Source organism: Sporothrix schenckii, assembly GCF_000961545.1.
Source record: "Sporothrix schenckii 1099-18 chromosome Unknown Cont44, whole genome shotgun sequence".
NCBI lineage: Eukaryota > Fungi > Ascomycota > Sordariomycetes > Ophiostomatales > Ophiostomataceae > Sporothrix > Sporothrix schenckii.
The window spans coordinates 1,353,325-1,370,486 of record NW_015971145.1 but is presented as its reverse complement, the minus strand read 5'-3'; the positions used below and the strand labels follow the sequence as shown (position 1 = coordinate 1,370,486).

Here is a 17,162-nt window from a genome sequence, read left to right as displayed (position 1 = left end):
GACCAGGCAGCATCGCAAGGGGATGGCACAGGAGAATAGTGCAACGCTCCGTACGCCGTAGAGGACGCCCGAGAGATGCTACAAAAAGAAACGGAGGAGCCCTTACAACAAATGGCAAACTGGGCCACGAGAGACGAGTGGAGCGTAGATTCGAAGGGCAAGGGCCAAGCGTTTGGATGCAAAAGAAGAAAAGCATGGAGGGAAGGAGCGACCGATACACAAGGGACAGGGTCACGGAGTACGACATGCAAAAATCATAAATTAGCAAAACGGACATTGACAGCCACGTTGAGAGCAAACGAGGAGCAGGAGACGGAACATGTTTCTGGGAATATTGTTTGAACGGCACCAGAACGACTAACACGGGCCGGCAGCCCAGTTTCATACGAGGACAGGGAATATGACGACGGAAGCCAGACCAAAGTGCACTCCATGGCGTACTTTTTGGGCTAAGATCGATGGCGCTAGCGCCGTTGTTTTCAGTTTCGCTTGCCACTCTTGCCTTACGTTCTCGTTTTCTTCTACCTGCGCTGGTTGTTAATTTGCTCTCAGTGCCTTTGCTTGTGCGACATATCACCCCGTACTCCCTCTTTGGTAGCAAGCAGCCAGGTAGAACATCTAACAGAATGCAAGGCGCAGAAAGACATGTGCTTTCATCTCATTAAATCGTCAGATTCGACTTTTCTTGCCCTGCCATTTGAGCAGGTAGGTAGTAAACACATTGGAGCGCCACAGAGACAACATCACAGGAAATCAAAGACAGAAGTACCCCGCTAGTCAGGTACGCCGATGTACCATTCATGTGGCTCCTTTCCACCGTATGTCTTGTACTCATTAGAATGGAGGCGTTTGGCTGGTGGGCTGGGCCTAGCCTAGTTAATGTCTTTAAGGAGAGGTGGCTGGACGGAGGGCCATCCTAGGCCAGAGAACAAGTGAAGTATCGTATCTTAGCCCAAGTTTGGGACATATTGTTGTGGAAAGCAAGCGGCGTTGAATGCTACTTGCTAATGTGTACGGAATGTGTCGTAAAACTCTGATATCAGTTGAAGGAAGGGCAGTGGCAGCAACTTCCTCACCGGTCGAATGCTCGCCAACGATCGAAGTAGGGTCCAAGACAGGATGTCAAAGCAATGGTGACTCCGAGGCGATGGGAAAAGGAACCAGCAGCGAAGAGCCACACGCAAATCAATCTGCACAAAGCTTGCTCCCATCAACGCCACACTGCAGCATACCAAAGGTTCATAGTGGCCTTTCCAATTTGGATACATTCACGACGAGACTATGACCGTTTTGAGACGGAGGCCCTTGAGAAGGAGGCCTTGGTCTGAACGAAACAGGGCGGCTTCTTTTTGTCTGGACAAAGTGTAACAACGGGGGTGGTAGTGCGCATGGTGGGCGAACGAGACAAAATGATACAACCGATACAAACGATACAATGGCCTAAACAGACCCACGACGCACATTCGCGGCTTGCTAGTGGACAGCTGCCGTCCTCTGTGACAAAACCTGTACATGTCCACCCAGTCCTTGGCTGGGGCTGCTGGGTCGCCTCGAGAAATGGGTTTGAAGCCACGCCGGTCGCAATCTGCAAGCCAATCCGTCTCTAACCATTTCTCTTGTTTTTCCTCTTCAATCATTCCCTTTCTTTTACTTCGTACCGTGGTGCCGCTGCAGGAGTACCTCGTTGTACATTGGTTCCTTGTAGCTCGCCCCACACAAACGCGACGGTGCTTGCCTACTTTTCAATGTCACTTCGGCGTAGCCACTCGTTCTTTCCCTCCTGATTCTACTCCGTTGTCCAGTTCCGATTTATTGCCGGCGAGATTGAGCCCGCGTAGAAAGAGAATCCCGTGATGGTTTACACTTTCGTCGTCGGTATCCCAGAGCCTATCAATCAAGAATGCAGTCGATCGAAACCACCTTTCACGAACCACGGTACCTCTGCGAGTACAGATTCGCATACCACATACCAGCAAACATGCAGGCCATGTGCACCGGCTATGCGTATGATGCAGTGACCGCCTCGCTCCTTCGCGTTGCCTCTGTTTAATGAAAACTTGACAGGGACGTCTCAAAGCATACCATACCGTCATGCCACATCGTCGAGTACGATGTACGCCCTTCTTTACGATTTGGCCTTGGCTATGATTGTCCAACTTCTGCAGTGACACCTGCCTATCGCACAGTGCAACGCCTGCCACTTTACACGTACAACGATCGTGACGCTCCAAGAAATAAAACGGCGACTGGCTTGACAACGAAGAAACGGTCCCATACGAACTTCAGGCTGCCAAAATGGATGGTGCGACTTATCCGGGTCCCGCCATGGAGGTTGCTGGCCCGGGGAAGAAACGGACGAGGGACGGCAGCACGCTGGCTGAGCGAGTCGACGGGCAGTCGTCGAAAAGTATGGTCGCCGTAACCGTGTCTCTCAGCGACGTTCTCAAGATGCCCAGTCGAGGACCCTTTACTTCGTAATGAACGTGTCTCCGTTGCTTTTCAGGGCCAACGGAGATGTGCGTTTCGACTATGGCACTAAAACGGTTTGCCAGCATGTGAACAGGGCTTCTTGATGGCCACCAGCAGATGATATGCACTTTTTTCCCCCCTTTCTTATTACCTTCCCCTTCCCTGCCAAAAAAGAGACGGTTCGTGCAGACCCTCTTTGTGTCATCGCTTACCGCGTTCGACCCGAAAAACAGAATTAGTACGCAGATGAGTTATTCTCATTCTTATTTATTGGCAGGCTGCGTGCAGCAGTAGCCTTGTCTTGGCATGTAGCAAACTCCGTTTTGTTAGCCTTGTTGTGCCGCACCAAAGCAATCTACATCTCCTTGTTTTTTTCTTCTCTTCTCAATTTGCGGACAAAGCTTCAAGTATTGTGAAGCTCGCCGTACTTGCTTTTATGCTTGTGATTGCCGGTTGTGAACGACAAGTCCCGTCACCATCACGAACAACGCATTCTTCTTGCCCTAAATTACAAACTCTTTCCTTTGACCGCCAGCATGCATGCCGGCCTTGCCAAGACTCCTTCACAAAAAACACGTACCTTAACTGGATGGTCTAGACCAGTGTTGAAGCTCTTCTCCCTCAACCCTACGTTCAGGGCGTTGCCCCTTTCAGGGTGTGGCGTGGGTTCGAGCGAGGGCCAGCGCGTAGAAATGGTTCCATCGTCCACCACCTTTCCCATTTGAAAATGCTGGAGCCAACCCAAATCCAGTGTTAGTCGGATTTAACCCCCTCCCGCCGACTGCCAAGATGTGCCTCGTGCTAAACGGCGTCCGCAAATAAACGTGCTTAGAAGCTCCACGGGTGAGACAAGGGGGGGGGATGCGCGCTCCCAAGACACGACGGGCTGAGCAAACAACCCAAAACAAGGGACAAAGAGGCGGGAAGGGAAGATAAGCGTCATTCGCACAGTGATGTATCTTTATGATCCCATATTGATTTCGAGCTGTGGCTGGGTGCCGATGGACGTGCCACGATGATCCTGTTCATCACTTTGTGCAGCGGACAGGGTTGTGGGAAAATTCAGAGGCAGCTCACCCATACGTTTGTCCATGCGCCCAATCTGCAAGGCGATAAGTGGTCACGGCCAAATTTAATTTAAAAAAAAAAATGCGATTCAAGCTTTGGCAAAAATCCCACACAGACAGCACCCACTCTTCTCGGTTGCATCGTACAGCCCATCCCATGTGGCCAGTGTCGAGATGATATTCGGCATGCCCTTTTTTTTTTTCTTTTTTTGCTTCGGTCCTGTGACGCCATGATGCTCCGCGGAACCAGGTGGCCTCTCTGTTCGAGTACAGGGTGACACCGCGTGTTACGTCGGGCGCAAATGCAAGGATATGTGTTCCTAGATGGCATCTCTTTTTCCCTTCTTTCCATCCCCGTTTTGATCCATTGTGCTGCCAGTTAAGGGTCCATTTGGTGGTACACCAACGAGATGGCAAGTGTGAATTGCATCTACGGAGTAGTTGGCGGGCTGCGTTGTGTCAAAACGGCGGTGCAAGACGGTCATTTTTATCACACTTGGTCCCAGGAGCAGAGAGCAGCACGCCGGCCTTGGGGCCCTTGGGAGTCGTACTCTTTTATTGGTCGTTTCACTTCAGGGATCGTCAGTGTATGGGCACCTACGGAGTAGTGCTTTCTTCTTCTGTTTACAGCCGATGCGGCTGAGTTATGTGTTGGTAGATACTCTGTAAGGAGTAGATGACTGTGCACAAATAGAATGCGAGTCTTGTTGGGACATCACGAGATCCAGATGCGACTTTCTGGCCTTCTGCCTCGTTCCTGGTCAATTCCACGTTCGCTGCACCGCACTGCGCAAGTTCGGCAAAACACCAAGTAGACACTGGTCTTGGCCCAGCCCATTCTGCCATATTTGACTGTATCAATCTGCTGGTGCAACTCTGGTCAATTTCACTTTTTGAGCTAGGGTGACAGGCAAAGCACGCTCTTCCTGTTTCGTCTTGGGTTCGCCAAGAATAACTGCCGTCCACAAGTCCGCCTTGTAATTGGACAGTTCGGCTATATCGTTTTGTTACGTCCAACTCGTCTTCCTCGCCATGTGTAAATAGTCGACTGGAATATGGCGCACTAATACGAAGTACTCTGCGGCTGTAAAAAGGGTAAGTTCTTCATCTCCGGTTTCATTCTCGTGCAAATGTATGGCTGGAGTTGTCGGTCAGCGTAAAGCAACACTACGGATGGAGGCCCATGTATCACCTTGCGCCTTTCCTTTTTTTCTCCAAGTGAATTTCTTTTTTTTTTTTGTTTTACACAGTATCCTGGTTTCTTTTATCGACGTATTCGAGTGCCCTCCCGTGTTGCGTGGTGAAGCTTGTCTATCCTAAAGTAAAGAAATGGAAATAGGAAGTTCTCTGGCTGACTGACCAGACAGCCAGAGTACACAGAACGTCGTAATGAAAACGACAGGGGCCTTTGCGAGCTAAGAAAGCTTGGTTCGGAAAAGCACCGTCTTCCGCTCCATACTGCCCTGCCGGTACTGGAGCTACAAAGTACTCTTTTCCAGAGGCGCTCCCAGTTATTTTACCAGGGGGTAGTGAAAATTCCACAGAAACAGGCCATGCTGGAGACACCATCCCAGCACATTAAGCGAGACCACGAATATTTACTTCCTTAATCCCAATTTTGTATGTCGTATGTCGTACAGTGAACGTCTCCACAAAGTCTCCTTTGGAAAATCCCTTTTTCACAAGGAGAATTCCCTCTTCCGGCCTTCTTCTTTTATGTTCGTTTGCTTCTCCTTGACAGTGCACAATCTTCTGATCTACGAAACACAAAGTACGAAAACAGAGTTTTTTATCACCGCTGATCACCCCCTCACAAGCAGCAACGAATACAAAAATCAAGCTGTCATTCCATGTTGGCCTGCAAGAGGACTTCTTGGCGCTGTTTCCCCTTTTCATCTTGTTTGACAAGTTCAGCCCTCACTTGGCCTAGTGATGTAGAAAATGTCTGGCTCAACAACTAGAACGAAACACCGTCTCTTGTTCTCTGGTCTTCTCGCTACAAAATGCGGAGTACACAAGACGCATCTACTTACAGATGCGCCGGGTAATATCATAATCCAGAGAGGAAGAGGGCCGACTAACCGATCCTCTGAGATACATATTCGAATGGTTTCTTTGCAGTCGGGCGACAGGTGAAACGGAGGCTCAAGTTGAAGATACGGAAGATGCTTGTTGCCCTGCGGAGTAAAGTCGGTATGAATCGCCAAGTTTTCGTATTTGCCCCCCTTTACCCCCCATGTCAAATGCCAGAAAAAGGGACAAAGAAGAAAAAGGGCGAGCCTGACGTGCCCGGCCCAGAAAGCCAAAAATGGTACGAGAATTAGAAGCGATCACCATCAACAAGAAATCAGTACGTATAATAAGGGGAAATGAAGGTACCTTGTTGCCCGACACTAAAACGAGACCGCTTCAATTCCTTGGAATCGTCCAGAGAACGTACGGAGAACGGAGTACTCCGCACACATTGTCCTTACCAATTTTGAACACCTTTTAACAAAGGGCCGCAGAATGGTATGGCCGGATCGATGATTTGTGCCATTGGATGTCGTGCCATTGAAGTGTATCAAGATTACTCCATCAAATATCACGTCACAGAAGGGCCGATGCACCTTTCAGTTTGGCTGTATACAACCGCTACTTTTCTCGATTTGTTGAGCTGCCTGTCGGTCTGTGCTTCAACGGGCACTCACGTTAACGAGTATTCTCTTTTCCGTGTGTTGCATCTTGGTTTTACAGGCATTACAAGTAGACGTGTTCCAGAATCTGGTTGCGTACATAAGTTTCTGCAGATGTGTGTCGTGGCACTCCTGATACTTGGCCTTGGATTCAGTCCATACGCCGGGAGTAGATCCGCTGACATCCAGGAGATAGACGTCAGAGCATCGTAGTACGAGATGAAAAGGTTCTCACAGTTCCATGGCATGAAATTAAAGTTTTTTTTTAAAAAAAAAATTGCGCAAGAGTCTTTCCGCGTTAACATAAGGAAAGCACATCATTTTTCATCATTGTTTCCCTATGTAAAAAACGTAACAATAGCGATTGATTTACTCGTGGCTAATATTGTTATTTTATCACGAACCCAAAGTTACATACCTCACAGTCTTGGCCTTTGCTTCTGTTTTGGAGACGGCACCAGACCGTATCTCCCTTTGCCTGCAACCCCCGTCAATTTTTAGTCGTCACTATCTCAATCGACCAACTCCTTTCTAGTATCGTCTTTATTCGCGATGGGATTTTCTACTTCTTTTTTGTTTGCAACTGCATTCTTACGAGCTGCGTCGTAATGAGTGTGGCTGGTATCGTGAGAACCTTCGACTGTTGCAAGTTAGGCAACAAGAATACTTCTTATCTGTGACACTCCGAATTGCCTCAACATCGTTCTACCGAATACGAAAAAATCCATTGTGCCCGGCATCGCCATGTGTCCCGGAGTATAGCGGAAAAGGCCGGGTCCGTTGTTCGGACTTGCGATTCTCGGGCAAAACACAGTATTCTTGTCGTGCGCCTCCGCATTTGTGTTGCGTTCGACGGACCGCCGTACGCGGCCCCGTTCCAGGCAGCCGCATTCTTTTTCCATGCTTGAATAAACTAAAATGCATCTCACGATAACGTTACGATCCTAAATGTTCTCGAACGAAGACATGGAGGGGGTCTAATTCTAAAAAGGAATAGACGTCCGGGCAACATGAGAACCATGATCTGCCGGAGAACACAACCCTGCCCATTTTCATGACACAAGAGGGGGGTCAAATTTCACACAGCGGTCAGATTCATGTCAAGACATCGCAAATATGGCAGTCGATAGTGTGTCTTATTGAGGTAGGGATATGTGTAAATATTCATCGCCTATCGTTTCACTTCGTCGACCACTCTCCGCGGAGGCATTAGCCGAAGTATCTGTTTCTCCACGTAAGACGGAGATTCATTATTCTTCCATGTGCAGGTCACAAATTCTCCCGGCTCTCCGTTTTGAAAACTCCGTGCGCATCGCCCATACTGCAGGAGGCGCCCCTTACCACCCTGCCTAGTCAGTGGCGGGTGCGGCTGCCGTAGCGGCTTGTCTTCGTTGCTGTCAAGGCCGGGCCGTCGAGTTGGTGCTCCTGCTCAGTGACGCCTCGAAATATCATTGATCGGGGGCCCATGCCGGCTACTGTTGCTTTCTAACAGGCCATCCAGTTGTGTCGCATGTCAAACACCTCGTTTTCGATGGATATCATGTGTTTGTTAAATCCTCGGCATGCCCCAGGAAGGCTGATCAGTTAAGAGGCGCGAAGTACATGTCGTTGATTGGCGGACTCAGGTATATCGTGTGCTTCGGATCGCGTGGCCGCTTACCGCAATCGGGCAGTATAGACCTTTGGAGACAGCATCCAAGATGTGAAAAAGAAAGCATGTAAATACGGAAAGGCCTATGTCATCCAGTGGACAGCTACCGGAGTAGAGTATAATGTCGTTCTGGGGAGATAGGCGGTGAGGCAACCGGTTGTTCGAGCGTGGGCCGTAAAATTTGCAATCGTAATGCTTGACCTGTCGCTTTTGCTTGAAGATGCGGTCGGTACTTCTTGTTCAAACGACCTTGTCGAAGAGATTCTGGATTGGTTTCGCAGCCTGTAGTAACTCGGTCAGGAACGCGAGAAGCAATCAAAAGAACATTCCCAGACAAAATAACTCACATCAATGAAATTTTCCAAATCCTTATCCAGGTTGGCCAAGTCGTCCTTGCGCTTCTTGTTCTCAGCAATCAGCTTGAGTTTCTTCTTAAGAAGCTCATTCTTCTGCCGCTCCAAGGCCTCGCGCTCCTGCTTCTCGTAGCCGATCCGCGCCGTCATCAACGTTTCCTCGTCGGCATCGACATGCTCGGAGTGTAGCTCGAGGAATTCCTCCACGGGAATCATGGGTAGGTGCATGTATGAGTGGCTTGACGGTGGTCAGTTCGGGGCATCCAAAGAGTGGGAGAAAGAGAGAGAGGCGAATGGGCCTGACGCACTCGTAGTTCTCGCATGCGGCTATCTCGCCCTGGAGATGACGCTGCTCATAGTACAGATTCTGCAGCTGCAGGTGCAGCCGGTCGACCTCCTGGCGCGCCTCGGCCGTTTGCAACTTGGTCTCGCGTGCAGAAAAATAGGCGGCCCGGTGGAGGCTTCGCAGTTGAGCAATATTAGCGACAAGCAGTTTTTGGCCGCGTGAAATCTCAGCCGCACGCTCCAGCAGCGGTGCCAGCGTGCTCGGGTCGGCCGAAGCACTCTTGGAGGCCTTGTCGGTGAGCTCGAGCGCCTGCTTGCGAGCCTGTGCCGAAGCCTCGAGTAGGGCGACGAGGCCCTCGTCTGTGACAATGTCGTCTGTGTGCATTCTTGGAGGAGGTCGTTGCGTGCCACTGGGATGTTTAATGCGGAGAAAAGCGATGGCCGGTTTGTTAAAAGAAACGAAGACGCGAGTGAGGTTGTCCGAAGTGGAGCTTTAGCTGTGGAAATCACCAAACAAATTGGATGTGTTTTTGGTAGGACCAGAGTTGGAAGCTGCTAGTTGTGGCTAAGCAGTGTTATGTAATCTGTGGCTGGTAAGAATCACAAGCCAAGTCACTAACACCTCCAAATGCAATGGGAACAGGGCGAATGTCTCTCAACGGAACGCTGAAGGAACTAAGACAAGGACCCTTTTGGCCACCGCTGGCCTGTTACAAAGCCGCATCGCTTCAGGCGGTTGGGGACCCCAACAACAATTGGCCCAAGCTGCATTGGCAATTTCCCTTTTGGAACAAGTGAGTGCCCCGTCTCCTTGGCTCTTTCCAACTCCTGGGTAACGCCCGTCATATCCCGCCAAACCCGCCAAACTTCCGGCACAAACACGAAATTTCCGCCTTTCTCCTGCTGCCAACATTTTCTGCCAACTCTAACAAACCTGCAAGTGTATGCGGACCGGCATGCTTCCTAGCCTCTCTCCTCTCCCATGACTACCAACCCAGCGAGTCATTTAACCAGGGGACTGCGACGTACCATTTGAACCCTCGTTCCCCCTCAATTGATACGACCTGAGGACGAGGCGGCGTAACCCCCTTTCAAGCCAATTGCTCTGCTCCTACAGAATCAGCACCTTTATTGTTTCCTCTGTATATCCGACAACGACGAACACACACCGGCAAAGACCCGGAGCCCTCTGAGACGCACCAGATAGACCTCAGGGATCACCGGAGAGACAGAGAGTGTTGTCGCCGCTTGTACCAACCTGGAATTGGGTCGGCAAAACGACGCCCCTCTTCTTCCTTTCCTTCCCCTCGCTCCTCATCTTAAGCACCCGACTCAGTCCCGACACTCAATAGGCATATTTCCGAGCGAGCGAATATTTGTGTCTTTCTTACGACAAGATGGACTTTGCAGCCTCCAAGATGTCGTGCAACGCCACTGCAAGCGGCCGTGGTCCCGCCGAGGGAACCAATGAAGCAAAGACAAGCGGAACCGAACAGATCACGGCCGATGTGGCGCCCGTGCGGCGGCGGCAGCGGTCTTCTTTCAGCCGGCCCCGGCGAAAGTCGCTGGCCAACCACATCATCGATAGCGAGGAGAGCCTGCTGCTCAAGTTTGACTTGTTCTTGACCGAACTGGAGCGGCGGCTCGAAAGCCTCGAGAGCTATGGCGAGGTCTCCATCGACTCGAGCATTGCCCGGGCATATGCCACACTGCAGGTTGTGCGTACGCGGTGCTCGCAAGCGTCCGAAGAGGTCATTGGTGCCGGCCGACGGCGTCTGCAAATCATGGTCGAGACCATCGAGACTCGGTACCAGGAGGCCCTTGTGGCGGCCGAGTCGCTCAACGAAAAGGCGCGGGTAAGCATTGAGCTACTCGACGACATGCTGTCGGACTTTGAGAACCACGCCCACAAGTTCCGCGAGCGGAGCATCTCACACGCCACAGACGCAGCGGGTCTGTTTATGGGCGAGAGCCGCCGGGTGATGGACGAAGGCATAGGGCGTGCACGTGAGGTGGTGGACGAGAGCTTTGAGCGTGCTAAGAAGGCGGCCGAGACACTCGAGGAGCACATCCAGCGTGCGATTGCCAACTCACGGAAAAACGGCCTGCTGAGCTACGAGGAGCTGCCGGTGCCGTGGCGCATCAACCCGCACATTATCCGCGGCTACCGCTTCAGCGAGACCAAGGCGGCATGCTTCCGGTCCATGTTCCGCCTGTCCAACGAACTGGTCAACATCTGGTCGCACGGCTTGGGCATCGTGGTGGTGCTGTCGATTGCCCTGTACTTTTACCCGACCAGCGTCAACTTCCACCTCAGCACCAAAACGGACGTGTTCATTGCTGCCGTCTTCTTCTTCGCGGCGTGCCAATGCCTGGTCTGCAGCACCATCTGGCACACCATGAACTCGATTGCGGACGCCGACCTGATCTCATCGCTGGCGTGTGTCGATTACACGGGCATCTCGCTGCTGGTGGCGGCATCCATCATGACGACCGAATACACGGCCTTTTACTGCGAACCGTTTAGCCGGTGGGTGTACATTTCCATGACAGCCGTGCTGGGCATTGGCGGCGTGATGCTGCCGTGGCACCCGTTCTTCAACCGCGCCGACATGGCCTGGGCCCGCGTCGCGTTTTATGTTGGTCTGGCCATGACGGGCTTTGTGCCGATGGTGCAGATCATGACGACGCGCGGCATGTCGTTTGTGTGGGAGTTTTACCTGCCCATTACCAAGTCGCTGTTGGTGTACCTGACGGGCGCCATGGTGTATGCGAGCAAGGTGCCGGAGCGGTGGCGGCCGGGCATGTTTGACTACATTGGCGGCAGCCACAACCTGTGGCACCTGGCCGTGCTGGGCGGCATCCTGTTCCACTACTCGGCGATGCAGGAGTTCTTCTCCAACGCCTTCCGCCAGGCCGAAGACGGCTGCCCTGCCTACTAAGCTGGCTGTTGTTAATGGTATCTTGAACGTCCGAGTCTTTCTTGGCGCGTTTTCTTCCTTCTTTTTTCTCGTTTTTTTTCTTTTATATTTCATTTCTTGTCCAATCATGCCATGATAAACAAAAGTTCACACCAAGACGACCAAAAAGCACGTTGGCATCTTTAACATATTTATTTTTATTTCTCTTTCTTTCCTTCACATTTTGGTTTGTCACGCATTTACGGCTTTGTTTTCTTGTCGTTTCTTTCGTCACACATTTTGGCGTTTTATGTATTTTGCATATTTGGGAACCACTGCATCGTTTCTTGACATATAGGAGCAATCACATACATATACACATTATTCTACAGGTCCTCGACCAATGGTCTGCCAGTTTTTTTTTTCATTTTTTTTTCAGCAACATTTCAATGGCTTTCCTTGGTCGCCGAACTACGAAAGAAGGGTTTCAACTCAACGAACCTGCATAAAGAGGTGCTATATGTAAGCATAAAGAAGATGATGATTTCGAGTTGTCGAAAAAATGTGTGTATTACATTAGGTAAATAGGTGTAAAAAGCTTGCGTCCTTCTATTCTCTTTTGTCACGTTCCCCTCTCTCTCTACACCACCTCTCCTCAAAAGGTCGTCATGATCACGCCAACAATACAGATGCCCAGGCTCATCCACACCAGTGTCCACTGCTCTTGGCGCGCCACGGCTGACACTTGAATGTACGGTGTGCCCCCACTGCTGCTGTTATCGGCAGATGTCGTTGCTGGCGATGCGTTGGAGGCGCGCAACTGGAGTGATACTGGTAACTCGAATCCCGCGTTTTTGGCACATGCTCGGAGGTCTTCGGTCTAGACGACGTCAGTACACGGAGGTGCAACTGCAAGAAAACCCGTGGTCGTTCCACCGAAGACTTACATCAAGACAGCAGTACCCCGGAACTGGCGCACAGTATTTGCCACGGTCACAGAATCCGTTGTCAACACAACAGGACTAGCGGAATCATTAGTACCATAGCAATCGTCAAAACATGCCAGACAATCAGTCCTCAACTCTACCTGTCCTATGCTCGGGTTGTAGCACATGGCCGCTGTAGCGTCGCCACAGGCGACCGACCCGGGGCCGTATGTCTGCTCGCAGATGGACTGGGCCGACTTTCGTGGGTATGGAGCCAACCGTGGTGAGCTTTGTTGAGGTTGCCGATGTGGTAGCTGTTGCTGTTCTGCGACGGACACAGTGCTCAGCAATGCGACAATCGCAATTATGAGCGCGAGGGGCGAGTCCATTTCAGTCTGGGATAGCCCTGTTGATGACGATACGGATGCGTTGGTATGTTGGATCGATTACGATGTGGCGGGCGGATGATGACGGCGATGGATATTATATGTTGGTGTGGATGCGAGTTTGGCAATCAAAAAAAACAGCATTTATTAGTGTGTGCCAATGCAATTGCAATGATTGATAAAACAAAAACGAGCGACGTATTTTCAACAAAAGGAATAAGCGAGTGTTGGAAAGCGAGTGACGATGTTCGACGAAAGAAAACAAATGTGACGTAGAGCGACTGAAGTTTAAGGTCTAAACAACTTGAAATCAAAAGGCGATAGTAAATGGGGACGAAAATGATTATAAAGGCCTGGGCAAAAAAGACGCAACGGTAAAATGGAAACATGACATACGGGAAACATGGGACAACCCGTTGTTCAAACTGGTCAGGGAAGATTCGGGGAAGATAACGTGCTGGCTGCCGAGAAGAACGAAAGATAATGGATATTAACAACACTGACAAAACTGGGTAATTCAGGGCAAGCTATAAAACAAGAAGTAGTTCTAGGAAAGGCAAAGAAGGATGGAAGCGGAAAGCAGTATCATAAGAATGGGAGCTGTGTGGGTGTCTGGATAGCACATGGCTACTTGAGAGGTAAAATAAATTGACTGTGACGTTTATATTTTCCCTCGTTCTTGTTTCGGTAGTATGCTACCCCCGCGCCTCTTTCGAGCAGTACTTGGGCATGGATGCTAAAGATCGGGGATCGTCTAATAGATCTAACCTCCTTTTTATCTTGCCCTTTTCATTTTCTATTTTTCAAACGTGCTTTTTTTTTCTAAAAAAAATTTGTATAAAGAATAGCTAATTTGTTGTTTTCAAAACAACACAGTTAGTCGCTCGATGATCATAAGAAATTCAAATTTTGACAGACGTCCTCATGACGCAGAGCCACATGTCGTATAATTGCTGATAATCATGGCATTCTGTTATTCTGTTTCTTTTCTGTGGATAACCCCATGGCTGCCCCCCCTTTTGTGGTGTTGCCTTCATATCCGCAGGAACATGAACAGTCCGGCGTACCACACTAGCCAAGGTACTGTACGACAAGCCCGCGACCAAGAGATGGTAAAGGTTGCCGAATCGAGCATGAAGTCCTACTTGAGGTTTGCGTGATTCGAAAAGCAGAAGATGTCGCTGCATCAAGTGACTGCTCGAAGGCCGCCTCCCGTAAAAGTAAGAAGAAAAGCAAGCTTTCTCGAATGACAATAAGAAAAGCTTGGCAAGTAAACATGGCCATGGTCTGGACAGGGTGGGACGGTTAAAAATACATGGTCATAATGTCATGATCTCATCCGCTAACTGTTAAGTATCGTTTCTATCGTCTCACTCCGTCTTCGCCGCGTTCCTTTCGCTCCACCTCAAACGTGCTGATCTTACCAGGCAATTATTTCTGGCCGACGTCCCGATTGCCTAACCGGCAAATAAAGATGCTGCCCGCCCGCTACCCGCTGTGGTCCAATACTGAGCAAACCGCGACCTTCTTATGGCCTACAGCAGATGTACGTTCGCGGCTAAATGGGAGAAGCTTCCCGCTGCCTTGCTAGATCTTGAGGCAACTCCGACAGGGATCGACCTTCTACCCCGACCGTTTTCTGATGATTGATGTCTTAATGGTTGCAGCCATGGCAACCGAACACAGGGCCTGCTGGTTTGGCCTGAAGGTCCATAGTCTCGCAGAGCATCCTGACAAATGGCGGAGATCAGAGGCTGAGATAGCGTCTCGACCGGCAAGCCACGCCGCGACGCAGCAATGGTGATGCAATGTGACTCAATCAACACATCGAGCAAGGCTGTGGTCGACCTTGCTGTCATAAATGCATACTTTGTTGTTAGGTATCGTTCAAGCATAAGCATGTACAACGTGCAGCACGGCGCCCAGCGCCGTACTCGTGCTCTTATTCAAATCGTACACAGTTCCTGGTGACATTTCATAACGCGTGGTTGACAATCTCGGCGTACACGTCTGCCGGGAGCTTCCGGATGATGGTAAGAGTAACACGCTTGATCGAGTCGGCCTGCAGCGCCGGGAACGATCGGAGAAGTTTGTTGGGGCTGTATGGTTAGTGAACTGTCTGTATGATATCAACAGAGAGAGGCTGGGACGCACCTTGGACTCGTCAAGATCTGGTTGCGAATCATCATAAGCTGCGCAACGATGCACACGATGTTGAGGTGTGGCCCGTATGCAAACAAAAAGTCCCACAGCCGCAGTACTTCGGGCAGTGGCGGCGTGCAGGCACAGAGCGTCAGCACCGAGGGAAACGCATATATCTCGGCCGACAAGTTTTTCGACAACAGGTACAGGCTGAGCTTGGAGTCGACTATGGCGAGCACCTTGTCGACGAGGGCCAGACCCTTGTGCACGCCATCCATGGCCCCGCGGATGTAGCCGGGGCACTCTCTTGTCAGCAGGTGGTGGAAGGCGACAAACGCCTCGGCCTCGCTGCGCGCGGCATACAGGAACGGCGCTGCTAGCACGTTCATGCCCTGCACGTAGGTCCCCGGGTCGGCCGAGACGCTAGTCTCTGAGCCCTCGGTGGTGAGTGTGAGCGCGCGTGCGCGATTCTTGGCGGCGGGCGATGTGTTGGCTGATGGCGAGCTGTCGGCCGCGGCGTTGTTGAGCATACTGAGGACACCCTTGCCGCCAGACAAGTTGCTTTCGTGCGCCGGCTGCTGCTGCTGTAGATTGGGAAGTGACTGGCGGCTTGCTGGCGGTGGTGGCATAGGTGGATGTTTAAGAATCTTTTCTTCGCGCACATCTTGGAGCTTCCAGGCAATGGCGTTGAGCAGCCGGATGAGACTGGCCTCGCTGACACGGCGGCGGAACAGCGGGTCAGTCGTGAGTGTGCGGAAGGTGTCGTTGCGGATCTTGGAGTAGGCCGGTGATGCGCCACGGTGGACGAGGGAGAGGTAGGCGTCGGTCTCCAGCACCGGGCAGTCGAGAAGGATCAGCCAGACGTAGATGCGTGCGGAGGACTGTCTGGTTAGTTCTGGAACGGAGAAAAACAAACAAAACAAGTCAGAGACCTTGCCACATACCATGCCATCGCCGTCACTCTTGATGCCTGTCTCCAGAATCTTCCACCGCAGGTTGTTGAGCGCACCAACCACGTCACCGTCTGGTGGCCCGTCACGGACCAGACGGTCGATGGAAAGTGCGTCGAGTGCTGGTGACCGGCCGAGCAGTGGCCGTCGGCTCGCGTTGGCGCTGGCCGCCGCGTTGATCTGCTGGATGTTCGCCGCGTCGCTGTTGGCGCGTCCGCGCTGTGGTGACCGGTTGTTGTTGTTGCTGCTGAGGGTGGTGATGCCGTTGCCGGCTGAACCTGTCCCGAGCGTCGCCGTGTTGCTAATGTTGCTAATATTGCGACGGACGGGCGACGCTGAGCGCTGCTGTAGCGCCTGGATCGACTGCAACTGTTGCTGTGCCTGTTGCTGGTGGTGATTGTGCAGTTGCTGCTGCTGGAGCAAACGCTGCTGCGAGATCATCGACGGCAGGTTGTTGCTGTTGGCCTTGGCCCCGAGGTTATGCGCCGACTGGAGCTTTCTAAGCGTCCGAGGGCCGCTGGGCGAAGACGGTGGCGGGTACAGCGACGACGGCGGCAACAGTGTAGGCACCGCCGAAGTGCCATCTTTGGCCGGGCTCGGCATTGTAGCGGGCAAGTGGACGACGAGGATGACGTTGAAAACCCGTTGATGAAGCTGAGTAAACAGACACTTTTGGCGAGGCTGAAGAAGGACAAACACAAGAAAAGGAGTCGCTACCAACACAATGATGCAGAATAGAAACGACGTTTTGTCTTCAGCAGCATGGCACGTGGATTTGTTGCTTGTGTGTGCAGGGTGTGTCGTAGAAACAGAATGTCAGCATTCTGTTCCTACGAAGTAGGCTGAATTGGCGAGCGCGGAGTCGCGTTTTTTTCGCGATGTCGCCGCGCTGACACTATGTTTAGCGTTGGGCCTGAGTCTAGTGTAGCGTTGGCAGGCAGTAGTAGTCTATCCCGCGTCCCTTCCTCAGCCATAACCACTATGTCAGTTACGCCTGCCCACTGACCGCTGGCACAAACAGGAACTACGGCAAGAATGCTCCAATGGGCAACGGCACAGACGATGGGAAGGAACGAATGAGTTACCAATATGCAGGTAGCCGTGTTTATGCTCTTACGCATCGGGCAACCCTGCTGCACACCGACACTTATATTCGTCGTTCAGCTCTGTCTTCTGTCTTGTCCGTCAGCCTTCGCCTCTCATGCAGCTGCCAAGGCCTGTTCATTATCGTCCGCATATTGGACAGCCCGTTGAAGTCGCACAACCGACTGCAGGCGAATAGCACAGAATTGCGAAGAAGAGGACTCTCTCCTGCAGGCTTCTGAAGGCCCTGGTAAAAACTGGACGAATAATTGCTC

At 51.4% G+C, this 17,162-nt stretch overlaps 4 protein-coding genes across 4 annotated transcripts; 1 reads left to right on the top strand and 3 right to left on the bottom strand.

Annotated features, from left to right (window-relative positions):
• Window positions 1–8,102: 8,102 nt before the first annotated feature.
• On the bottom strand, window positions 8,103–8,885 carry SPSK_09737 (THO complex subunit 5; the record flags this gene model as incomplete). Its single annotated transcript, XM_016736307.1, has 3 exons — window positions 8,103–8,144; window positions 8,210–8,453; window positions 8,524–8,885. The coding sequence occupies 3 exons, from the start codon at window positions 8,883–8,885 to the stop codon at window positions 8,103–8,105; spliced, it is 648 nt and encodes a 215-aa protein (XP_016587165.1).
• A 1,012-nt stretch (window positions 8,886–9,897) lies between these two features.
• SPSK_09123 (uncharacterized protein) lies at window positions 9,898–11,442 on the top strand (the record flags this gene model as incomplete). The annotated part of the gene is made up of 1 exon (XM_016735702.1): window positions 9,898–11,442. The coding sequence occupies one exon, from the start codon at window positions 9,898–9,900 to the stop codon at window positions 11,440–11,442; it is 1,545 nt and encodes a 514-aa protein (XP_016587164.1).
• A 613-nt stretch (window positions 11,443–12,055) lies between these two features.
• Window positions 12,056–12,715, bottom strand: SPSK_09827 (uncharacterized protein; the record flags this gene model as incomplete). The annotated part of the gene is made up of 3 exons (XM_016736396.1): window positions 12,056–12,280; window positions 12,348–12,422; window positions 12,488–12,715. 3 exons carry the CDS (start codon window positions 12,713–12,715, stop codon window positions 12,056–12,058), a joined length of 528 nt encoding a protein of 175 aa, XP_016587163.1.
• Window positions 12,716–14,687: 1,972 nt separating this feature from the next.
• On the bottom strand, window positions 14,688–16,407 carry SPSK_08981 (cell cycle arrest protein BUB2; the record flags this gene model as incomplete). Its single annotated transcript, XM_016735563.1, has 3 exons — window positions 14,688–14,811; window positions 14,867–15,735; window positions 15,799–16,407. 3 exons carry the CDS (start codon window positions 16,405–16,407, stop codon window positions 14,688–14,690), a joined length of 1,602 nt encoding a protein of 533 aa, XP_016587162.1.
• Window positions 16,408–17,162: the final 755 nt, after the last annotated feature.